A 26,426-nucleotide genomic window follows, 5' to 3' on the forward strand; every position below is an offset into this window, starting at 1 on the left:
AAGGGTATGCTACAAAATATCAGAAAGCAGATGATTATGCCTGGCACATTTATTGAATTCTGTTAAGGGAGCAGTGGACTGTCCATTGTCTAAAGGTAACATGTTGAGTAATCCATGAGCATTGGATTTAACTTGTCTCTGCTTAATTCCATTCCTTTGTAGGAATGGCATCTAGTTATCTCCAGTGTGAAATTCTGTACAATCTCCAGCAACAACAATCTCTGTAGTGGCACGCTGTGGCCTAACAAAAGGTCACAGCACCACAACCAATTTGGAGTTTCAGGGCTTCGTATAAAGGTACCTCAGCTCCCGATTACTTTCTAATTACAAAACAAAGCTACCAATGGCCAGAAAGTCTGCAACCCAAAATTCCTACTGCAGTATCAGGGAGGCAATGGTATTACTTACTTGAACAGAGAGTGAGCAAAACAAAATAAATGTAGAGAATAAAACAGAAAATGCTGCAGAAACTCAGCAGATCTAGTAACATTTGTGAAAAGAAACAGAGTTATCATTTCATAACTAAACGATCCTTCTACAGAAGTGAAGCATGGTAGAAATGTACAGAACTATGTAGTTGCAAAGAGAATGGAAGAGATGCGGCAAACTTTCTGGACCTCGCACCCCCACCTCGACCCCTCCTGTAGTTTGTCGTCCATTGTTTTACAGCTCAATGGCCTGCCCCAACATAACCCTACCTCTTCTCTATTTGTCCATCCCTACCTGACTGTTCAGTTTCTCCCATTAACACATTCTGCCGTCTCACGTTTTGCCATCATTAGCACACTTCATGACACCATTTAACACTCCCTTTTGTCTTACGTCCAGGACAAATTTGTCCTACCTCCTTTTCCCTTGACTGATCCCTGGTTGTTTGCTTTGTCCCATCTCCTCACCCCATTTCCAACCATCTAATTTTGTATATTTCTAACACAAAAACAGAAAATGCTGAAAAATCTCAGCAGGTCTGACAGCATCTGTGGGGAGACCTGCTGAGATTTTCCAGCATTTTCTGTTTTTGTTTCAGATTCCAGCATTTGTAGTATTTTGCTTTTGTTTGTACTTTTCTACCTTGCTTCAGTTCTGTAGAAGGATCATTTAGATCCAAAACATTAAACTCTTGTTTCTCTCCACAAATGCTGCAAGACCTTCTGAGTTTATCCAACATTTTGTTTTTATTTCAGATTGCCAGCGTCCCCAGCATTTTGTTTTATGTAGAAAATGCTTTGCTTATTACAAAGTTAAAACAAGGAACATAAGAACATAACAAGAACATAAGAAATAGGAGCAGGAGTAGGCCATCCAGCCCTTCGAGCCTGCCCCGCCATTCAATAAGATCATGGCTGATCTGTCGCTGCTCAGTTCCACTTTCCCGCCCTCTCCCCATAACCCTTAATCCCTTCTTTTATCAAAAACCCATCAACCCACGTCTTAAAAATATTTAGCGAGGCAGCCTCCACCACTTCAACGGGCAGAGAATTCCAGAGATTCACCACCCTTTGAGTGAAGAAGTTCCTCCTCAACTCCGTTCTAAACCGCCCCCCTTTTATCTTGAGGCTGTGCCCCCTAGTCCTATTGTCTTTTTTGAGCAGGAAGAGTCTTTCCACCTCTATCCTATCCATCCCATTCATCATCTTATACGTCTCAATGAGATCTCCTCTCATTCTTCTAAACTCTAACGAGTACAAGCCCAGTTTATTCAGCCTCTCCTCATAGCTCAACCCCCTCAACTCCGGTATCAGCCTAGTAAACCTCCTCTGCACTCCCTCCAAGGCCAAAATATCTTTGTGCAGGTGCGGCGCCCAAAACTGCACACAGTACTCCAGCTGCGGCCTCACCAATGCCCTATACAGCTGCAGCAAGACCTCCCTACTTTTATATTCAATCCCCCTCGCTATGAAGGCCAGCATCCCATTAGCCTTCCTGACCACCTGCTGCACCTGCAAGCTGGGTTTTTGCGACTCATGCACAAGGACCCCGAGGTCCCTCTGCACCGTCGCCTGCTGCAGTTTTTCGCCCCGTAAGTAATAGTCCTTCCTACCATTCTTCCTACCAAAGTGGACCACCTCACACTTGCCAACATTAAATTCCATTTGCCATTTCCTGGCCCATTCGCCCAGCCTATCTAGATCCTTCTGCAGACTCTCCACACCCTCCGCACAATTTGCCGTTCCCCCAATCTTGGTGTCATCAGCATATTTCGACACTCTACACTCGGTTCCCTCCTCCAGATCATCTATATAAATGGTAAAAAGCTGAGGCCCCAGCACCGACCCCTGGGGCACTCCACTAGTCACCATCCGCCAATCCGAATAGCACCCGTTGACCCCCACTCTCTGCCTCCTATTTGACAACCAATCCTCTATCCACGCTAACACCCTACCCCCAACTCCATGTCCCTCGACCTTCTGCAATAACCTCTTGTGAGGCACTTTGTCAAACGCCTTCTGAAAATCTAGAAAGACCACATCCACCGGCTCTCCTCTATCCACCGCCCTAGACACATCCTCATAGAACTCCAGTAAATTTGTCAGACACGACTTCCCTTTAATGAAACAGTGCTGCGTCTGCTCTATCAAGCAATTCCCTTCAAGATGCCTCGCAATTTCCTCCTTAATGACAGATTCTAACATTTTACCTACCACAGACGTTAAACTAACCGGCCTATAATTCCCCGCCTTTTGCCTGGCACCCTTCTTAAACAACGGCGTAACATTAGCCGTTTTCCAATCATCCGGCACTTGCCCGGAATCCAGCGACGTTTGGAAAATAACCACCAAGGCATCCACTATCACCTCCGCCATTTCTTTCAGAACCCTCAGATGCATTCCATCCGGTCCTGGGGACTTGTCCACAATCAGCCCCTCCAGTCTGTCGAGCACTGCCTTTCTAGTAACAGTAATGTCATTAAGACCCTCCAGTCCTACCACCTTTCCATCGCTAACACCCGGCAAATTATTCACATCCTCCTCCGTGAAGACAGAAACAAAAAAGTTATTCAATACCTTAGCCATATCCCCATCCCCTACCACTAGGTCCCCTTTCTCATCCTCTAAAGGACCAACGTTCACCCTAGCCAGCCTCTTCCTTTTTATATATTTATAAAAACTCTTGCTATCCTTTTTTATATTAAGCGCTAGCCCAGCTTCATAGTTTCTCCTACCCTTCCTTATCAACTTCTTTGTCAATCTTTGTTGACATTTAAACCTCTCCCAATCCTCTTCTCGCCCACTACTCTTAGGAAAAGATATGCAAACTAGTATGGAAATTGTAACTCGCAAAAATTAATAGCTCTTTCAGCTTTTACAGGTTGACTTAAGAAATTTTTCATAGATCAATTTTAGTGCAGTGTATCCAGTGGCAGATGTTTGCTATTTACGCTCTGCGCAATCAACTCTCCAAAGCTTCCAGCATTTCAAACCAGCATGAAGCATTTTCTAAGGCATAAAATATATTCAACTACTTACTTTAAGTCCTGCAAGAGATCTTTTGCATTCAGCATGGTAATTAAAGAAGTAGTAGCTGCTGGAATAATAATGATAGGAGTCCGAGAACCTGGAAGCAAGAGACAGTTCTTTGACGTTTTCTATCAGCCAAAAAGGTCCTGGGCTAAAAATAACGGTTTCTTCTTCAGATCACAAAAAATATGACCATTAATTCAATTTTGATTTATACAGCTTATAAATTCAAACACCTCTGCCAATTATTTATGTTTAAATACCAGAACACTGATTGTTTTGGTAATATTGCTTAGTGAAACCATACTATTACATTTTATGGCTGCATAGATTTGAATTTGCCTAGAATCTAATACTTAAAAGAAAAGTTAAGTTCTGAATAATGACTCTTACCCTTTTTTTGATTTGGTGGTGGCCTTGCCTGCGAAACTGTTGAAGAAAAACATGCGTTAAAAAAAAGGACATTCTGTAACAATATGCAGATAAATGCAATAATTAAAAAAATTGCAACATGCATTACAACTGAAACAATGGTTTCACCTACTGCAAAATTTATATCCCCGCTTCTTCTTCCTACCTAATTCCCTCCCGCAAAAGACTTCATCCAAAACTTTTGAGAGTTCAACCCTTTGACTTGGACATTCTCATCTCAAATATCAGACAGATCTCAGTGGAAAATATTCATTTCTTTATAGTTTTTGAACTACAAGAAGAGAGTCAGGAACTACTCATGTTCTGTTCATCACATTTTTCACAATTACTGATCAATGTTTTGAATAATTTTGCTTAAAGAATATTTGTATTTTGTTAACAATAGAACTAAAATGTTTTAACAAGTACTATGTCGTAGAAAGTAGACATTAAAAAGTTACAAGTGAAACACTATTGCATTTTTTCTGCCCACCAGTTCCAAGTTCAGTGAGGATGCCTTAACAAATGTGTATATCAAAATGATAGAGAAGTTGTCAGTGAAAAAATTAAAATTGCACGACCACACAATAACTCAGTGGTTCTCTTCTGAATTCAACTTAATGATCTTGATTATAAGGTCTATTCATGTCATACGTAGAAGTTTATTGGTTGAAAAGGTGAGAGATTATGCATGTCAAAGAACTAGAATTTAAAATATTTAGAGAAGGGATTCATGAAAGAGGTTCTTACAAATAAATGGAAAATTGTTCACAGGTCTAACATGTGGAAATTAATCCCCTGTTTGAATCCCTGAACCAAGATGCTACAATACAACTATTCCTTTCAATTCAGCTGGAGATAGAGAATATATTAAGCTCTAATATATAGCGCAATTATTATATTATTAAACAATTTTTGGAATTAATCTTACTCTGGGGTAGGTAGACTGTAGACACAAGCAAAATCAGCCGCTGCGAATGATGGTCCATTAGAGCTCAATTATGGTGCCAAAACTGTGTCAGACTCGTAAAATTGAGAAGTTATTAAAGAATTATTTCCCAAAAGGAATACCAATTTGAACAAATGTGTCAAAATAAGGTCTTAAACTGAAAACGGAGGAGAGATATGGGGTCATCCTTGAGACCATAAAGAAATTCTGAGGAAAGTTTCTTCCTTCTTTCTCTCTAACTTGAACAACTGCCAACAATTTAACAGAAAACATTGGAGAAACTCAGCAAGTCTGACAGCCTCTGTGGACGGAAAACGGAGCCAACATTTCAAGTTAGGATCACCCTTTGTCAGAATTTCAGCTGACAGTTTAATGCAGGGATATATCATGATTCTCGCTTGATTATATTCCTCACTTCTAAGCCAATGCCTTCAATAACTTACCAATTCCCAAACTGAACTTTCAATTAATTAAATGAAAATACCGGTCATCACACTTTGTTTTCTAGTTTGTCGATAGATCATGCAATCTTTAGATCTTTTGTTATAGAAACCTGCTGTTAATAACTGCGCCTCTCTCTCTCCAAGGTGAAATTGTTTACTGCTTCTTTTGCTCCATTTGCTGTATTTCAAATACCTAGTTATTCAATTTTTTTTTCCAAATCAAGACAACTCTAACGTACAAGGGAACAAATTAAAATTGGGAACCTAAAGGCCTGGAAACATTTTATAAACTGGTTTTGTTCCTCTGACGCTAACTAGAGTCACTGAAGAATTATCACCAAATCATTTGGGGATATGTCTTTGCCCCTACAGAACTACCAACATTAAAATCAGGCTTTCAAAACTGTTTAATAAAGTAGTAGAGCAAAAGTGTTTGATTATTCTATGTGTGGAGATGCCAGCATTGGACTGGTGTAGGCACAATGAGAAGTCTCACAACACCAGGTTAAAGACCAACAGGTTTATTTCGGAGCTGTAGTATTGAAGTGCTGAGTTATTGAAGCAGAAAGTTGGTATCAATGGGTGCTATTCTGATTGGCGGTTGGTGACTTATGGAGTGCCACAGGGATTGGTGCTGGGGCCTCAGCTATTTACCATTTATATAGATGATCTGGAGGAGGGGGCTGAGTGTAGGGTGATGAAATTTGCTGATGACACGAAGATGAGCGGTAAAGCAAATTGCATGGAGGGTGTGGAAAGTCTGCAGAGGGATCTGGATAGGCTGAGCGAGTGGGCGAGGACCTGGCAGATGGAGTATAATGTTAGCAAGTGCGAGGTTATCCACTTTGGCAGAAATAATAGTAGGAGGGATTACTATTTAAAGGGTGACAATCTGCAGCATGCAATGGTGCAAAGGGACCTGGGGATCCTTGTGCACGAGTCGCAAAAACCCAGTCTGCAGGTGCAGCAGGTGATCAAGAAAGGTGAATGAAATGCTGGCCTTTTTAGCGAGGGGGATAGATTATAAAAGTAAGGAGGTCTTGCTGCAACTGTACAGGGTACTGGTGAGGCCGCAGCTGGAGTACTGTGTGCAGTTTTGGTTGCCGCACTTGCGCAAGGATATTTTGGCCTTGGAGGGAGTGCAGAGGAGGTTCACTAGGCTGATACTGGAGATGAGGGGCTTTGACTATGAAGAAAGACTAAATAGACTGGGTCTGTACTTGTTGGAGTTTAGAAGGATGAGGGGGAATCTTATCGAGACGTATAACATAATGAAAGAGATGGATGGGGTAGAGGTAGATTTTCCCCCACTTAGAAAGGATAGCAGGACTAGAGGGCAGGGGGGAGGGGGGGTGCAGTTTAGATTGGAGTTGAGGAGGAACTTCTTCACTCAAAGGGTGGTGAATCTCTGGAATTCTCTGCCCGTTGAAGTGGTGGAGGCTACCTTGCTGAATACATTTAAGTCACGGGTAGATAGGTTTTTGACAGACAAGGGAATTAGGGTTATGGGGAGAAAGCGGGAAAGTGGAAGTGATCCACTTCAGATCAGCCATGATCTTATTGAATGGCAGAGCAGGCTCGAAGAGCTAGATGGCCTACTCCTGCTCCTATTTCTTACGTTCTTACGCATTTCATGTTACCAAATAAACCTGCTGGACTTTAACCTGGTGTTGTGATATTGTATTACAGGTGAGAGCTTAATACATTCTCTATCTCTGCCTGTACTGCATGGGAACAGTTGTAAAACTGTTAAAAGCAACATAAGAACTGGCATTCCTAAGTTTTTAATGCATAAGTGTTAATCAATTGGGCAGTATCTCCCACAGTAAATGATTCCCAAAAATAGACACGCTAACTTTGTGAAGTCAAATTGTGCAGTGTGCGTTAGGTTGTTTGTCGAATGGTAACAGCGGAGCAAAACGAAGATCAGGACGACACACAACCAGAATGCACTATGGTATGTGTAGGTCACTAAGTGCCGCACCTTTGGAAAAGAAGATTTTGTTTTTTGAACTTTTCATGTTAAAAAGTGGAATTTTTAATACACCTTCACTTCAAATTTTGCACATTACATTGCCAATGGCAAATGATCATACAACATGCTTACTGTTACAGCTGTCATTGTCAAGTTAATTCTAAACTGAGATATATATTACAAGGACTCTGCAAACTTTTTATCATCTCAATTATCAATTCTCCCAACCAAGTTTCATATTCAAGTCTATAATGGTGAATAAAAATGAAAACCTAAGAAATTCTGATAGATTTACATGGTTGACTAGCATCAAAATACGGTGGCACAGTGTTTAGCACTGCTGCCTCAAAGCACCAGGGGCCCGAGTCTGATTCCCGGCTTCAGTCACTATCGGTGCAGAGTCTGCATGTTCTCCCATGTCTGCGTGGGTTTCCTCCGGGTGCTCTGGTTTCCTCTCAGACCAAAAGACATGCAGGTTAGGTTCATTGGCCATGCTAAATTCTTCCTCAGTGTATCCAAACAGGTGCCGAGAGTGGCGACTAGGGGATTGTTACAGTAACTTCACTGCAATGTTAATGTAAGCCTACTTGTGACACTAATAAAATCAATACATCTGTCAGATATTAGACAACTGATCAAGGAAGCTTATTCTGTTAATGATATGTATAAATTAAGACAGGTACTAAAATAAGGTGCAAAAGGATTTTGTAACTCAAAGGTCTTTGGATTACGTGCTCAAGAGGTGAACCCTATCCATGCTAAAAAGCTTGACACCACTTGGAAGTTAGGCTACACAATCACAGCTAACTGTACAGGTTCATCTGTAATGGAGACCGTATTCAATGCAAAAGTTGGAATCTGTTACATGTTACATATCAGGAATCAACACTATAATATACAACTTAAAGACTGTCAGAGACTGGAAAAAAGTTCTAACTAACTGAGATCATGACACTGAAAGAATGAGAAAATACCAGTGTAAAGATTACACTGGTAAACACTTGGTATTACTGCCTCTTGTTGAGCCTTGATGTTAGTTATTGACTTGAATTTGCATTGTATTGAAAGTTCCATTCAATTTTGATAACGTTGAAAGCTGCATAATACTGAATCTTAAAGTTAAGCAATGTGACCAGAGATGGGAACAATTATGTAAACTGCAGACAAACACCTTCAACTGAGTTACGAGAGTCAGAACAGAATGCTCTCAATTCATTGCTTCAATTTAAAAACTTTGAGAATGTTCCCAAATTTATAGAGCTTATCTGCACAAGCCCATTTCCATGCAGAATTTGAATATTAACATACGTCGCAGTATATGAACATACAAGACCAGTGGTTCCATCTAGCTTGTCCGTCAATTGTAATACCTACCCACTGGGAGTGATGCTATCTACTGTGAAAGGGAAAACCAATGTGAAAAATCAAACCAATTAGGGGGAAGTAGTAGAGACTGGAAATAAAAAAAATCCTCTCAGATTCCCTGAAACGAAAATAGCCAAAGATATCCCATTAACTACGATTTGTGTTAGAGGAATTCTATCTCTTGTATGAGGCGATCTCCACCGTTGCTAGAAACAAATTCAACTCTAACGTGAAGACATAGGAAATAAACATTCACCATGAAGTGACAGCATGTACCATTGGTCCACAATTCCCCTGGAAGGAAAGAATTACCCAACATCCAACTGGTTTTGACTTTTCATAGCTTGACCTCGAATTAGCTGCCAACCTACATAGCTGAAATAATTGGTCAACATAAATACAGTTTTGTGTCATTATTATCTTGTAAGTTTATGCTTCTCTAACTGTAAAGTCTCTACAAGAACTAACTTGCTTTATTTAGATCTGTCTTTGACCATCTTTCAGCAGCCAAACACAGATTTTAATGGTTCCCTGACTCATTGTGCAACTGAAAATGGTTTCTTCTTTGCTAGTACAGGTGTACTAGCTTAGCTGATCTGAGAGCAGTCTTACTGCCTGGAATTGTTTTGATTTTTATTTGGTGCATTCATTCACTATACATTTTAATTTATTTTAAGTTGTATTTAAAAATTGCTCATCGTATTTGGCTTCAAATGTGACCAGTTGCTTTGATTCTTTCTTATTATATTGTCTTCCTTTGAACTTGGGTACACATACGCATGGCTACCATTTGTTTGGTTTCCTCTTCAACACTTGCTAATATATTCTGCACTGGTATCATCTACGCCCAGTAACACTGACCAAGTGACCTATTCCAAATCTTCTACACTCTAATAAAGTTGGCAAACATTGAAACTATGATAAAACTAAACATGATCAACTTTTCAATCATAATTATCTTCCACTGATGTGAGCAGAATTAGCCAAGTTTAACTTTAGTCAAGTTTCACACTTCAAAATATTACGCTGCAAAGCAAGATGGCAAAGAAAGGTTTCACGTCTGATAGCCACTATGAAGGGTGCATACCTTACAACGGACCTCAAAAGCTGAATGTACCATTACTTTGCACCTTGCTGACAAAGAAAGTCTTTGATGGTCCAATACTTGTGCAGTTTGCTAAGCTCAAAAATTTTGTTTACTAATTACAAAATTTAAGAATATTAGTAAATACATTTTCCTTTAGCAGTTCTACTCTACTAAATAAAACTTATTTCTGATTCTACAATTTCCTAAATGGCAGCATGAGCCATACTAAAGTAAGGTACCCCAGAAACAAAGGGGTTCTTAGACAATACAATTAATTGTACAAATACAAGAATTATTCAATCAAAGTATGTTTTTTTTCTATTTTATAGAACACAGTAGGACATAAACATGTACATCAAATGGGATAACACTGGGCATTAATATGGGTTTAATTCTCATGACAGTAATTTGTATTAGCACAGATAAAAAGCTGCTGATCATCATCAACACCATTTACTTCAAGTTGCTGGAGTCTATGTGCAACTCCACTCCCACGTGTGGCTGACTTGAAAAGACCTTTAAAGCAATTTAACAAACTGTTCAAAAAAAAAGACCCAGGGATGAACAATATATGCTGCTTTATCATTATTGTGTTCAGTATAATTGTAACTGATTGTAATAAGTTAACTGCAATAAGACTGTAAGGCTACAACTAATTAAAATAATAGAGAAAATTGAAAATGTAAAACATGTTCAAACACAGGTCATTCAGTGACACTGTCTTCAATGCTCAAATTACCAAATGAAATGCCAGCAGAATTCTTTTAGTGGAGACAGTCAGTGATTTAGCTGAATACATAAAAAGTACTTGGGATTCTCACACGGGGCATCACACGCATGATTTATTTGGATAATTAATTTTGCTTGCATTTGGCACATTTTTATTCATGTATTCACCTTAACAGTTAAACTCTTAACTAAAGATCATGCTGGTTGTAAAATGTTGAAAGTGAACTGAAGCACTTGAAATGTTTAAACCTGGAAATTTTAATAATGCTGATAAAAAAAATCCTTGCAAAACGAGTTGGAGAAAAGAATTTGCAGATCATTGGAAGCAGTCAATGATGCAGCATGTTGGCACAATGAAGCACAATGGCAGATTGCAGGCTTTTCACTGTGTTTCCCAAAGGATGAGGATCCAATCTCTGCATGAAACCACCTCTGGCATGCGACAAGGATGTCAAAACTGTTGAGTTCACAGTGTTTTAAAAGACACTGTTTTCATGCTTTGTTGGAACTTTGAAGCTTTCAAGTGGTCTCTATTTGATCACTAAATACCTGACTGACTTGAAGTAGTCCTTCAATTCTTGATAATGATTTGAGGGTGCCAGGACAGTTTTCAGCATGCTGACAAATTAATTCCATATTACAACAACTGATATCAAATTGCAATTGAGCACACTGAATATTCAAGAGAGCAAAAATGTCAAAATTTTCAGGAAGGGTTTACAGCCAATGAAGTACTTTCATTGAAGCGTACTAACTGTTGTAAGATCAGAAAGCAGTCACAAATTTGTGCATAACAGGGGCTCAAAAACAGCAATACCATAATGGCCAGATAACCTATTTTAAGTAAATTGGTTGAGGGGTGGATATTAATTACGACACTAGGTAGAACTCTCCTGCTCTTCTTTGAAGTAGCATCATGGGATATCTTATGCCTCCCCTCAAGGGGCAGGCAAGTCCTCATCCAAAAGTACAAAACTCCGGGAGTACTGCACAGGAGGGTCTACCTTAATTTTGCGCTCAATCCCTAGAATGGGACTATAATCAAAATGGACACTATTCAGGTGGAAAATAACAAGTGCAGAATTCAGAAAGGGGTTTTAGGCACACTGGGGGCACGAGGGGAAACCCACCTGATCAAAATAGCAATAAAATGGCACAGATTTCTTGTCTCCAAGTGATTGTCTTAACCCTACCTCCATTCAAATGAATAACTGTAGACCCTAGCAGTATATAGAAACTAATGAATAGGAGCGGCTGTAGATTATAACATGCTACTTCTCAGTATGCCACTGCTATATTCAAGCAGTCTTGAACAGAAACAACCATTCAACTGTCATTGCTAAGGTACTTCAATGTGAATGATAACACATCTGTAACTCATTAGTCATTAGCTCAGCTTTACTAAACAGTAGAATCTTGGAATATTAATGTCTAATTATCTTTCACGCTCTGCATTAGTAATATGTGCATCACAATAATAATTTAAGCATTAGACACATCACTTGGAGGTTTTCTGCAGAACCTAGTGAATTACTCAAAAGGGAAACTGTGACAAAAGCACTTTCAAAATACTCTGCTTCTCCATTCCAGCGCAGGTATAGACAACAAGTGCTCATATAGGCATAATGGCAACAGAGGCCATTTGGCCCATTGAGTCTATGTTGGATGTATGTAAGCAATCCAGTCAGGTCCACTTCCCCACATTATCCCTGTTACCTTGCAAGTTTATTTCCCTCAAGTGCCTAATTATTCCTTCTAAATTATTGATCATCTCTATTTCCACCACTTCATAGGTAATGAATTCACAGCATTAAAACAAGTTTTTCATCACATTCCCCTGCATCTTCTGCCCAAGTCATTAAATCAGTATTTTCTGGCCACTGAGTCACCCTTTCTTTGTCCGCCTTATTTCCACAACTGCCATTATCTTGTACATCGCTAACAATTTCCCCTCAACCTCCTTTGTTCCAAGAACAACTCCAGCTTCTCCAACATGACCTGGAGTTAAATTCCCTCACTCCTGAAACTATTCTGGTAAACCTGCTCTGCACTCTTACAACAATCTTCACTTCCTTCCAAAATTGTAAAGACCTGAACTGGATGCAAAATTTCAGTCGTGCTGAATCAGAGCTTTGCAGAAGATGGCATGACAGGTGATATGTCCTTGGAATCCCAACAGTGCAGGAGGCGGCCATGCTGTCTATCGAGTACCAACTCTCCAAAACAGCATTCAGGGGATTTTCACAGTAACTTCATTGTAGTGTTAATGTAAGCCTACTTGTGTCACTAATAAATAAACTTACCCAGGTCCACCCTCCTGCCCTATCCCCATTACCCCATGCAGTTACCATGACTAATCCACCTAACCTACACATCTTTTGACATTAAGGGGCAATTTAGCATGGTCAATCCATGGAACCTGTACATCTTTGGACTGTGGGAGGAACTTGGAGCACCCGGAGGAAACCTACACAGGCACGTGGAGAACGTGCAAACTCCACACAGTCACCCTAGGGCAGAATTTGATCCAGGTCCCTGGAGCTGTGAGGAATCAGTGCTAACCACTGTGCCACCACGTCACCCATGCTGTCAAGGCCGCAGCATGTGGGAGCTCCTGGATAACATTATGTTCCTGGGTAAACATGCCTACAGTGTGCGTTTACGGCTTGGAGAGCTTCAACTCAAGAGCCATTGAGCTCGAGGTTGAGCTGCGGACACTGCGACACATCAGAGATGGAGTGTTACTTGGATGAATTGTTTTAGGAGGTGGTCATACTCCTTAGAATAGTATGTTCTTGTTTGGAAAGTGGTCAGTGACAAGGAGTGTGACTGCAGTTGGGATCCAGAGGGCAGCAGTATCAGTGTCTGCAATTGTCCAACAGGTGAGAGGCTCTCTCAGCTTGTCAGGATGAGAGTAGGAGTTGTAGGGTAGATGAGCTAACTGGCCATGGCACAGGAAGCCATTCAACTATGGGGAAGCACATAATAGTGATAGTAGGGGCAGTATAGTGGGGGTGATTGACGCTGTTATCTGCAGCAAAGAACCAGAGTCCTAGCGGCTGTGTTGCCTACCTAGAGCCAGAGTTCAGGACAGCTGCAGTGGGAGGAACTTGTTGTCATGGTCCATGTAAGTACTAATGACATAAATAGAATGAATAAAGAAGTTCTGCATAGAGATTTTGAAAAACCATGGCATGGAACCAAACAATGGAACCTCCAAGGTTACAATCTCTGGATTATTAGTTGAGCCGCGTGCAAATTGGCACAGGGTACATGAAATTAGAAAGATGAATACGTGATTCAAAGGATGGTGTGGGGCTCTGGCATCTGTGCTCGGGAAAGTAGGATGGCCTACTTCTGAGGCTGGGATCAGGATAGTGGCAACATTGTGAGGAACAATTTCATTAGTGTGACAGGAAACGATAGAATGTACAAATATATAAAATAAACAGCAGCAAATAAGAGCAAAGGGAAAAATAAGTTAAGAAAGCAAAATTAGTGGCAGCACAAAATAAATGAATTAATGGTACAAATTGATGTTAATGGGTATGGTCCTATAGCTATTACAGTGACGTGGTTACCAGGATATCAAAGCTGGGAACTAAGTACTCAGGGGAATGTGACTTTTTGTAAGGACAGGCAGGAAGAAACGTGTGGTGTGGTAGCTTGGTTAGTATGAAATGGAATTAGTACAACAGCAAAAGATCTCAGATTGGAAGATGTAGAATCCATTTGGGTGGAAGTAAAAAATAACAAAGAGGAAGATGGGAGTAGTCTCTAGACCCATCAACAACAGCTATAATGTAGAATGGAGAATGTATCAAGAGATAATGAGGGCATGTAAAGAAGACAGAACATTAATCAGGAGGAAGTAAACTATTAGAACATAGAACATAACAGCGCAGAACAGGCCCTTCGGCCCACGATGTTGCGCCGACCAGTTAAAAAGCAATGACCCTCTAACCTAAACCAAACCCTTTCCATCCATAAACCTATTCACGGATCTCTTAAAACGCCAAACTAGGCACATTTACAACTGCAGCAGGCAGGGCATTCCAATCCTTGGGTAAAGAACCTACCCCTGACATCCATCCTATAACTACCACCCCTTAATTTAAAGCTATGCCCCTCGTGCTAGCTTTCTCCATCCGAGGAAAAAGGCTATCACTGTCCACCCTATCTAAACCTCTAATCATCTTATATGTTTCAATAAGGTCCCCTCTTAGCCGCCTTCTTTCTAACGAAAACAACCTCAAATCCCTCAGTCTCTCCTCATAGGACCTCCCCTCCATACCAGGCAACATCCTGGTAAACCTCCTCTGCACCCTCTCCAAAGCCTCCACATCCTTCCTATATAATGTGGGGACCAGAACTGCACACAATACTCCAAGTGCGGCCGCACCAGAGTTTTGTACAGTTGCAACATGACGCTGCGGCTCCTAAATTCAATCCCCCTACCAATAAACACCAAGAACACCGTACGCCTTCCTAACAACCCTATATACTTGATTCCCAACTTTCAGGGATCTATGTACACATACACCTAGATCCCTCTGTTCATCCACACTATTCAGAGTCCTACCGTTAGCCCTATACTCTACACATCTGTTATTCCTGCCGAAGTGAATTACCTCACACTTTTCCGCATTAAACTCCATCCGCCACCTCTCGGCCCAGCTCTGCAACTTGTCCAAGTCTCCCTGTAAACTATGACACCCTTCCTCACTATCTACCACACCTCCGACTTTGGTGTCATCAGCAAATTTACTAATCCACCCAACTATACCCTCATCCAGATCATTTGTAAAAATTACAAACAGCAGTGGCCCCAAAACAGATACCTGAGGCACACCACTTGTAACTTATTAGAGAAAAAAAACTAGGAAAACAGGACTAAAGGCTGATAAGTCTCTTGGGCCTGTTGGATTGCATTCTGGGATATTAAAGGAAGTAACTACGGAGATAGTGGATGCACTGGTAGTAATCTTCCAAGTATACTAGAAAAGTCCAAGAAGACTGGAAAACTGACAATCTAACATTCCTATTCAAAAAGAGAGGGAAACAAAATAACAGTTAACTATACACCAGTTAGCTTAACGTAAGTCATTGTGAAAATGTTAGAGTCCATTATAAAAGATAGTAACAACAGAGCATTTAGAAATATATAACATAACGAAGTAGAGTTGTCATGGCTTCATGAAAGGGAAATCATGTCTCACAAATTTATTAGAATTCATTGAGCTAGGAATGAGCAGGACTGATAAAGGGGAAACTAGATGATTGGCCATCCAAATTGCATTCAATAAGGTACGCACAACAGGCTACTTAATACAAGCTCAGGGTGTTGGGGGTAGTATATTTGCATGGATAAAAGACTGGCTAATTAACAGATGAGCAAGAGTTGGGATAACAGGAGTATTTTCAGTTTGGCAACCTGTAACTAGTGGAGTGCCACAGGAAACAGTGCTGGGGACACCACTATTTACAATATATATTATTCACTCGGATAAAGGAAGTGAATGCACTATTGCCACCTTTACAGGTAACACAAAAGTAAATGGGAAAGCCAATGGTGAGGATGACACAGAGTCTAGAGGGGTATAGGCAAGTTCACTGAATGGACAAAAACTTGGCAGACGGAATACACTGTGGGAAATTATGAGGTTCTGCACTTTGGAAGGAACAATAAAGGAACTGAATATTATTCAAATGAAGGATTGCAGAAAGCTGCAGATATGGAGGCATTTTTTTGTGAGAAAAGGTTGAGTAGGTTGGGTCTATGCTCATTAGAGTTTAGAAGATTAAGAGGCAACCTTATTGAGATGGACAAGATGCTTGGGGGTTTAACAAGATAGGCACTGAGAGGTTGTTTCCACTTGTGGGAGAGTCTAGGACCAGAGAATATAATCTCAGAATAAACGGTCAGTCATTTAAGACAGAAATGAGGAGGAATTTCTTCTCTCAAAGGGTAGTGAATCTGTGGAATTTAGGTTACCACAGAGGGCTGTAGAGGCTGGGTTATTAAGTCTGTTCAAAGCTGAGACAGACAGATTTTTAAGGGTTATGGGGATAAAGTGGGAAAGTTGAGGAATATAGTATCATCAGTCATGATCTCACTGAATGACAGAGCAGACCCGACAGGCCAAATGGCCTTATGTTCTTGTATCTTATGGTTCAGTGTAGCTTCCTGCTTTCGCATTCAATACTTCCACTTATAAAGCCCAATATACTGTGTTTTGCTAACCACTCTTTGAATACATACTCCAATCTTCAAAATCTATATACACGAACCCCAAGTCCTTTTGCCCCCAAGCATTCTTTAGAATTGTGCCATTAAGTATTTATTGCCTGTTCCAATTCTATTTGCCAACTTGATCTCCTTGCACTTCTGTGTGAAATTCAATGTCACTCGTCTGTCCACTATGCCAGCCTTTGTCTTGTTGCAGTTGATTGTTATCATTTCCATTTTTTGCCCCACTTCTTAAGTGAGGTATTGTTAACAAGCTTTAAAGGTTTCTCTATTCCAATATCCAGTTTATTTATACTTGTATAGATAATGGTACAAGCACTGACCAGTGAGGGGTGTCACTGTTTATTATTCTCCAATTTAAGGACAACCATTTATCACAACTCATTAGTCTGTCCTTAAGCCAATTAAGCCAAGCTGACACCTACCCTACTTGTTCACGAACCTCAATTTTCTTTAACCAACTTTTATGTAGTACGTTTTCAAACACTTTCTTAAAATCCATATTAATAACATCCACTACATTTCCTTCATCAACCTTGTATTACTTATCAAAATTTCTGCCTTTTATAAATCTGTGCTGGCTTTCCTTAATTAACTCAAACCTCCCCAAGTGCCTGTTAATCTTACCCACAACTGATGGGTAAGGTGTTAGAATACATCTCATGAATGAAGAAAAGACATGCAACCAATTATTAATTTTACCCCAATTAGTGAATTTTAAACCCCAATGTTAGCTGTTATTATGCTGTTGAGATATTATCATCATAGTACTCAGATAAGGTCGTTTGAACATCAATAATTTTAAGAAGTTAAACAGGTACAGTTTTTTAAATAGATGCAACTTCCTTTCAAAAAAACGTACAACTCATTTCCTTTTTCATGGTCTTACTATTTCTCTTCCAGTCTATGCACTACTCATGGTCAAGAGAATGGGATGTGCTTTTAACTCCACTCCACAGGAGCATCAACACTGCTTGCAGCTATAATGATCAAGACAAAAATAGGTTTGGCATTAAATTCCCAATAACCATTGTGGTGACACATTGAACCTCTAACTGATGTTTTTAAACCCTGGCACTGTGTACTTGCAGTCCATGTTTCTGCACAAAGGTGCTTCAGAAACATCTTCTGAATATGCATAGTACAAAGAACAAAAGAACAAAGAACATTACAGCACAGGAAACAGGCCCTTCGGCCCCCCAAGCCTGTGCCGCGCATTGGTCCAACTAGACCATTAGTTTGTATCCCTCCATTCCCAGGCTGTTCACGTGACTATCCAGGTAATTCTTAAACGATGCCAGCGTGTCTGCCTCCACCACCCTACTTGGTAGTGCATTCCAGGCCCCCACCACCCTCTGCATAAAAAACATCCCTCTGATATCTCCCCTCTCACCTTGAATCTGTGACCCCTCGTGATCGTCACCTCCAACTTGGGAAAAGGCTTCCCACAATCACCCTATTTATACCCTTCACAATTCTGTACACCTCTATTAGGTCTCCCCTCGTTCTCTGTCTTTCCAGGGAGAACAACCCCAGTCTATTCAATCTCTCCTCATAGCTAAGACCCTCCATACCAGGCAACATCCTGGTAAACTTTCTCTGCATTGTCTCTAAAGCCTCCACGTCCTTCTGGTGGTGCAGCGACCAGAATTGGACACAGAACTCCAAATGTGGCCTAACCAGCGTTCTATACAGCTGCAACATCAGACTCCAGCTTTTATACTTTATACCCCATCCTATAAAGGCAAGCATACCATATGCCTTCTTCACCACCTTCTCCACCTGTGCTGCCACCTTCAGGGATTTGTGGACTTGCACATCTAGGTCCCTCTGTGTTTCTACACTCTTGATGGCCCTGCCATTTATTGTACGGGGGAGCTATACATTAGTTCTTCCAAAATGCTTCACCTCGCATTTATCTGAATTAAATTCCATCTGCCATTTCTCCGCCCAATTTTCCAGCCTACCTATATCCTGCTGTATTGTTCGACAATGTTCATAGCTATCCGCAAGTTCAGCTATCTTCGTGTCATCTGCAAACTTGCTGATAACACCAGTTACACCTTCTTCCAGATCATATCACAAATAGCAGAGGTCCCAGTACAGAGCCCTGCGGAACACCACTGGTCACAGATCTCCAGCTGGAAAAAGACCCTTCGACTGCTACCCTCTGTCTCCTGTGGCCAAGCCAGTTCTCTACCCATCTAGCCACCTCTCCTTGTATCCCATGAGCCTTAACCTTCTTAAACAACCTGCCATGAGGGACTTCATCAAACGCCTTACTGAAATCCATATAGACAACATCCACGGCCCTTCCTTCGTCAACTGTTTTTGTCACCTCCTCAAAAATCTCTACTAAATTTGTAAGGCATGACCTCCCTCTTACAAAGCCATGCTTCTGTCACTAATGAGATTGTTCCATTCTAAATGCGCATACATCCTATCTCTAAGGATCCTCTCCAACAACTTCCCTACCACCCTCATCAAGCTCACTGGCCGATACTTACCCGGGTTAGACCTGCTACCCTTTTTAAATAACGGTACCACATTTGCTATCCTCCAATCCTTAGGGACTTCACCTGCGTCCAGTGAAGAGACAAAGATTCCCGTCAGTGGTCCAGCAATTTCATATCGTCTCCCTGAGCAGCCTAGGATACATGCCATCAGGCCCTGGGGATTTGTCAGTTTTAATGTTCCCTAAAAAAACCTAACACTTCCTCCCTTGTAATGGAGATTCTCCAACACCTCCCTCTGAGAAGCTCCCAGTCAACACGTCCCTCTCCTTTGTGAATACTGATGCGAAGTATTCATTTGGGATCTTACCTACTCCTTGGGTTCTAAGCATAATTCCCCTCCTTTGTCCCTGAGGGGTCCATTTTTTTCCCTGACAACTCTTTTGTTCCTAACATATGAATAAAATGCCTTAGGATTCTCCTTAACCCTGTCTGCCAAGAACATTTCGTGACCTCTTTTTGCCCTTCTAACTCCCTGTTTGAGATCTTTCCTACTCTCTCTGTATTCCTCCAGAGCTCCATCTGTTTTCAGTTGCCTGGACCTAACATACATCTCTTTTCTTTTTGATCAGATCCTCAATTTCCCTGGTTATCCATGGCTCTCGAATCCTATCTTTCCTATCCTTCCTTTTTACAGGCACATGCCTGTCCTGCAGCCTTATCAACTGTTCCTTAAAAAGGTTCCCACATACCAGACGTGGACTTACCCTCGAACAGCCTCTCCCAATTAACGGCCACCAATTCCTGCCTAATCCGGCCATAGTTAGCTCTCCCCCAATTTAGCACCCTACCCTTAGGACCACACTCATCCTCGTCCATTACTACCCTAAAGTTAACAGAATTGTGGTCACTATTTGCCACATGTTCCCCTACTGAAACTTTGACAACCTGACCAGGCTCATTTCCCAGAAGTAGGTCCTATATAGCCCCCTCTCTAGTTGGGCTGTCTACATACTAATCCAAAGAACCTTCCAGTACGCATTTTACAAATTCCTCCCCGTCCAGGCTGCCTGCCCTAAGCACTTTCCAGTCTATACCAGGGAAATTAAAGTCTCCCACTACAACAACCCTATTTTTTCTGCACCTATCCAGAATCTCCTTACATATCTATTCCTCCACTTCCCGTGGGCTGTTGGGTGGCCTGTAGTACACCCCCAGCATAGTGATTGCACTCTTCCTGTTTCTAAGGTCCACCCAGACTCATTACATGACCCCTCTAAATTGTCCACCCTCTGCACCGCTGTAATATGCTCCCTAACTAATATCGCTACTCCCCCACCTCTTTTAGCCCCTCCTCAGTCTCGCAGTATAGTATAGTAAAGACAAGTAAAGTAAAGACAAGCTATTTAGAAATATAACTGACCTCTTTTGATATTACTCACAAGAACAACAATAGGCCATTCAGCTCCTCAAACCTGTTCTGCCATATAATTATGGTTGATCTGTACTCCACCTCCTTCCATATCACTTATTACCCCAAGTAACTGAGACCTACCAGTCTCAGTTTTGACTTTTTAAATTAACTCTAACTTCCAACTAATTTTTTTTCAGATAATGTTCTAAATTTCCTCCACACTTTGCGTTATCAGATGCTTCCTGACATCACCCTGAATAGTCAAGCTTAAATTTTCAACTTATGCCTCTTTGTTGTGGACCGCTTTCCAGAATAAATAGTCCTCTCTCTCTACCAATGTTATCAAATCACTTATTCAACAGAAGCTCCTTAATCAAAAGGCACTTTAATCTTTTATACTGAAAGGAATGTAAGCCTATGCAACCTGTTCTCAAAACGTAATGCTTTCAGCCCTGGTAGCATTCTGGTGAACCTGCATCTCCTTCAAGATCAATATTTCCTTCTGAGGTGTGATACCTAGAAATAGGGGTGTGTCAGGGCTGTCAGGGAGGAGTACCACCTCTGGTGGGGGAACATGTCACGTCCTTTTCAGGGCAGTTTGTCCATCTTTGGTCCCCACCTGGCACTCAGCTCTCACCTGTGGCTCACTGTAGCTGTCTGCATGCGACAGTGGCCACAGCCCGGGCAACGGCTTCGACAAGCCAGCTAAACCAAGTGAGGGTGGCTGACAAGTCTCAACCCTTGATGAGATAGGGAGATATCTGTGTCTTCCAGCATATGAAAAAAGACTCCGGCGGATTGAGCAGACAAGACCAATAGAAGGTCCAATGGTCAAGATGGTAGTCTCCGCAAGCGTTGTGGAACGCGAAGAAAAGGACAAGACACAGATGATGTCCTGGTTATCCACTGCGCTTAGTCCCACTTCCAGCCACCTCAACTTTTGTCTTACCACTGGATCCAGATGGAAATTGGAGAGAGAGAGTGAGGCTGACGCTACGCAACTCTTCCTCACTTTAATCCAAGTCATGTGCTAGTCTCAACACCATCATCATCATCACCCTGTTTTGAAGTCCTGTGGCACTGGGCAAGTGACGAAGCAGCAGGTGCGGATATACTGGGAGCTGTAGTAACGGACCTGCACACAGGCGGCTCAGGTCTAATGGTCATTTTTTGCTGACCGAAGCAGCAATGAAACTTGGCATCTACCTCGGCAACTGAGCAGCCCTCTTCAAGAACGCACTGCTCACCTCCGTAGAATGAGGAAGGGGCTAGAAAAGATGGCCTAAACATTGCCACTACGCCCTGGCCAGTTTATCGCAACTGACGGGGATTCCATCTTGCAGTCGAACAAACAAAACACAAGGCGACACCACTCACCATTGGCACTTGGAATGTGCACATGCTTTTGGACAACCCTACAGCAGACAGACCAGAAAGAAGAACACAGAGCTCGCAAGGTACAACATTGACATTGCAGCCCTGAGTGAAACTCGTCTTATCAACATAGGTCAGCTGACTGAAACCGGAGGTGGACACACTCTTTTCCTGGAGTGGTCGCAGAAGCTGAGTGTTGTGATGCTGGAGTTGGATTCGCTGTCAGGAGTCACCTTGTTCGGAAACTTGCTAGTCTCCCCACGTGTGAACGACCGGCTCATGACATTACAGCTTCTGCTACAGAACAGAAGTCAAGCCATCCTAATCAACGCCTATGCCCCAACAACGAACAACCTGGATGAGATGAAAGTCAAGTTCAATGAAAAACTAGACGCCCTATCAGCAGTGAGCAATACCAACAAGCTGATCTTGCTTGGCATCTTCAATGCAAAAGTAGGGTGTGACTCTGCAATCTGGCAGGGACTTGTTGGGAGGCATGGAGTGGGCAAATGTAACATTAACGGCCTACTCTTAATGCAGCACATGGCCTCCTCCTCATCAACGCAACCTTCCGTCTGCCTAACCGTAACAAGACCTCCTGGATGCACCCCCTCTCTCAGCATTGGCATCTTATCAACTACGTCATTGTCGGGGAGAAAAGACAGGCAGGATGTCAGAGTGACCAAGGCCATGTGTGGTGCTGACTGTGGGCCAGATCATAGATCATAGAAACCCTACAGTACAGAAAGAGACCATTCGGCCCATTGAATCTGCACCAACCATAATCCCACCCAGGCCCTACCCCCATATCCCTATACATTTGCCCACTAATCTCTCTAACCTACACATCTCAGGACACTAAGGGGCAATTTTAGCATGGCCCATCAACCTAACCTGCACATCTTTGGGCTATGGGAGGAAACAGGAGCAACCAGAGGAAACCCATGCAGAGACGAGGAAAATGTGCACACTCCACACAGACAGTGACCCAAGCGAGTAATCGAACCCAGGTCCCTGGAGCTATGAAGCAGCAGTACCAACCACTGTGCTACCATGCCACCGGGATCACAGGCTCATTGTCTCCAAAATAAGGCTCTGCATCAGACCTAAGTGGCAACCACAAGGAAGCAAGGTTACAAAAAGAATCAATGCAGCCAAGGTAAAGAAACTCAGCATAGCTTCAGCACTGGTTGAAGACTTAGAAACCAAGCTTGCTGACCTACACCTCGCAGGCAGCGCTGAAGACGACTGGGAACACTTCAGGAATGCTGTCCATTCATCTGCACCGAAGATGCTCGGGCCCTCTTCCCGCAAGCAGCATGACTGGTTTGATGAGAACGATGAGGAGATACAGGCTCTACTTGTTAAAAAGCACCATCTTTGCCGTGTCTGTCAGAACACCCCATCATCAGCTGCCAAGAGAAAACACCTTTACTAGTGCTCGCAGGACAGTCCAGAATAAACTGTGTAAAATGTAGGATGCCTGGCTGAGCGCCAAGGCAGATGAAATACACGGACATGCTGACAGAAATGATTTGAAACAGTTCTATGAAGCCTTCAACACTCTCTACGGACCTCAATCTCTCAGGAGTTTCCCCCCTCCTGAGTACAGATGGTACAACTCTCATTACAAAGAGGGCTCAGATCCTGCAGAGATGGGCTGAACACTTTGAAGCCGTCTTCAACCAACCGTCATCTATTAACGATGAGGCAATTGACAGGACTCCCCAGGTCAATATCAACAACGCCACGGATGACCCACTGGTAGTAGCCAAAGTCACGAAACCTGTCAGCCAGCTAACCAGTGGCAAAGCCCCAGGGGCAGATGCCATTTCCACAGAGATCTACAAAATTGCCGGCCCTGTACTTATTGAGAAGCTCACCAAGTTGTTCCAGTCCTTTTGGAAGCAAGGATCCATTCCTCAGGAACTTAAAGATGCTGCCATCGTACACCTCTACAAGAGGAAGGGCAATCGGCAAGTATGCGACAACCACTGAGGAATCACGCGGCCCTCCATCGCAGGAATAACCCTTGCAAGAGTCCTGCTAAATCATCTGGTCACTCATCTGGAGCTGAGCCTGCTTCCAGAGTCACAGTGTGGCTTCCGCAACGATTGCAGGACTATCCACATGATTTTCGCCTCACGCCAACTTCGGGAGAAGTGTCAGGAGCAGATCACGAGCTCTACACAACATTTGTTGACCTCACGAAAGCCTTTGACCTCCAACACCATCAGCCGGCAAGGCCTGTGGAGGATCATGGCAAAATTCAGCTGCTCCACGCCCCTCCACCCCCTCCCCACACCCACCCACCCACCAAATTCATTCAGATGGTATGCCAGTTCCATGATGGCCAGAGTACAGGAAGACGAAGAATCCTCTAAGGCATTGCCAGTCACCAATGGCATCAAACAGGCCTGTGTGCTCACACCCACACTGTTCAGCGTGATGTTTACTGCCATGCTGAGTGATGCCTTCCAGGACAGCGTTGCTGGAATCAGCCTCAAGTACAGAGTGGATGGGAAGCTCTTCAACCTGAGGAGACTTCAAGCTATTATCCAAGTGAAGGAGACTTTTCTTAGAGACTTCTCTGAGAGACTTCCTCCTTGCCGATGACTGCGCTCTGCATAGTGGTTCACAGCCAGAAATGCAAGTCAGTATGGACAAATTTTCCATGGCTCGTGACAATTTTGGACTCAATACCAACATTAAAAAGATTGAAGTCATGCACCAGCCTGCTCCTCATGCACCGTACACAGAACTCATAATTACAATCAAAGGGCAGAAACTACAGGCAGTGGACCAGTTCACTTGTGTTGGCAGCACCCTCTCCCAAGCAGTGGCTATTGATACAGATGTTAACACAGAATAGCAAAGACAAGTTCTGCTTTCGGCAGACTACGCTCCACTGTATGGAGACGTCGAGGAATCAGTCCAGCAACAAAACTGAAGGTCGACAGCGCTGCTGTACTCACTACCCTCCTGTGTGCCTGCGAAACGTGGACTGTGTATCAAAGGCATACAAAACAGTTCAATCATTTCCACATGACTTGTCTTCGCAGAATATTACGCATCCGTTGGCAAGACGAAGTACCAGACACTGAAGTTCTCTCTAGAACAAGCCTACCATCAGTCCACACACTGCTGATGAGAGCACAGAGCCGGTGGGCAGGTCATGTCATCCGTATGCTGGATGAGCACATATCCAAGCAGCTCCTTTTTGGGGAACTCTCTGCTGAAAGGCACTCACATGGAGGGTGGAAGAAATGTTACAAAGACACACTCAAGGCCTCCCTGAAGTCGCCCGACATGGACACGACCACCTGGGAAACGCTGACGCAAAACCGCCCTACCTGGCGCTGCCTCATCCATAAGGGCTGCCAAACTTACGAAGCAAGGTGCAATGCTGAAGCACAACTTAAGCACAAGCTGCACAAGTCCAGAGCCACCAGCGCAACAACTACAGTGTCTACACAAGTCTGCCCAATATGTGCCAGGACATTCTGTGCCCAAATTGGCCGGATCAGTCATCTTCGAACACAGCATCCAGCCTCAAAATAACTAATGGCGTCGAGGTCCTCATCGACGACGATGGATAAACAACAACAACAATCTAGAAATAAACGTAATAATCCAGATACAGTGTAATCAGAACTTCCTCTTTTTATTGCAAGCCCTTTGAGATATAGGCCAACATTCAAGTAGCCTGCTAAAAATAGAACACTGAACAAGTCAAACAAAGTTATGTTCAAACTGTATAATAGTGTGGCCAGACTGCACCTTGACTACTATGTCCTGTTCTAATCATCAGCACAAAAGTCATGGAACATTTCAAGACAAGATTCAAAAGTCTGATCCACTGGAGCACAGAAGGTTGAGAAAAGGTTATATAGGTTTTGGGTAATTTTCTAGCGCCATAAAAGATTCCAAACGCTGCAGAAAATATACAAAACAGAACTGTAATCTAAACAAAGAGTGCTGTAAAACACTCTTTTTGAACAGATTTGAACTAGTGTAAAGAACTGTGTCAGGAAGTCTTTTTTCACATAAGGCAATCTACATTTGCATGTTCTTATTAGAATCGAGTAGTGAAAGTAAAAATGTTGGGGACCATTGAGGATCAATTAGATGCCACGATGGGAGGTACTGTGGGGTCTGTCCAGGTAAGTGATATAAGAACTTTCCTCACTAGTATTTATCTTGTGATTTGAGGCATGATTTGTGATGTGTAATTGATAAAGTAGCCTGTCAAGGTATACATGATCATATTCAACAACTTTATATAATCATTTTAATTAAGTAAAACATTGGTCACATCAGAGGCATAATCGGCCATGATCTGACTGAATGGCGGAGCAAGCTCGAAGGGTTGAATTTGCGGTCTTCTGTTCCTAATTCCTACATTCCTATAAAAGGGGCACCAATTCAATGGAGAGTCTTTTTTTCAGAAATAACCAAAACATTGGCTAAGTAAATGGATTTTAAAAATGAACTTTAAAGACGAGGGATAAGGAGAGT

General features: G+C 42.3%; 1 protein-coding gene across 1 annotated transcript in view; it reads right to left on the reverse strand.

Annotated features, from left to right (window-relative positions):
• The window catches only part of cdc73 (cell division cycle 73, Paf1/RNA polymerase II complex component, homolog (S. cerevisiae)), a 338,701-nt gene that overhangs the window by 108,645 nt on the left and 203,630 nt on the right, over positions 1-26,426 (reverse strand). Inside the window, exons 12-13 of the mRNA XM_080195857.1 lie at positions 3,852-3,887; positions 3,468-3,555 (exon numbers count right to left, since the gene is read on the reverse strand). Of these exons, the coding sequence (XP_080051983.1) occupies positions 3,468-3,555; positions 3,852-3,887 (124 nt within the window). The remainder of the gene's footprint in view (positions 1-3,467; positions 3,556-3,851; positions 3,888-26,426) is intronic.

This window comes from Carcharhinus amblyrhynchos, chromosome 9 (genome assembly GCF_965287045.1).
Source record: "Carcharhinus amblyrhynchos chromosome 9, sCarAmb.v2.hapA, whole genome shotgun sequence".
In the NCBI taxonomy this organism is placed as follows: domain Eukaryota; kingdom Metazoa; phylum Chordata; class Chondrichthyes; order Carcharhiniformes; family Carcharhinidae; genus Carcharhinus; species Carcharhinus amblyrhynchos.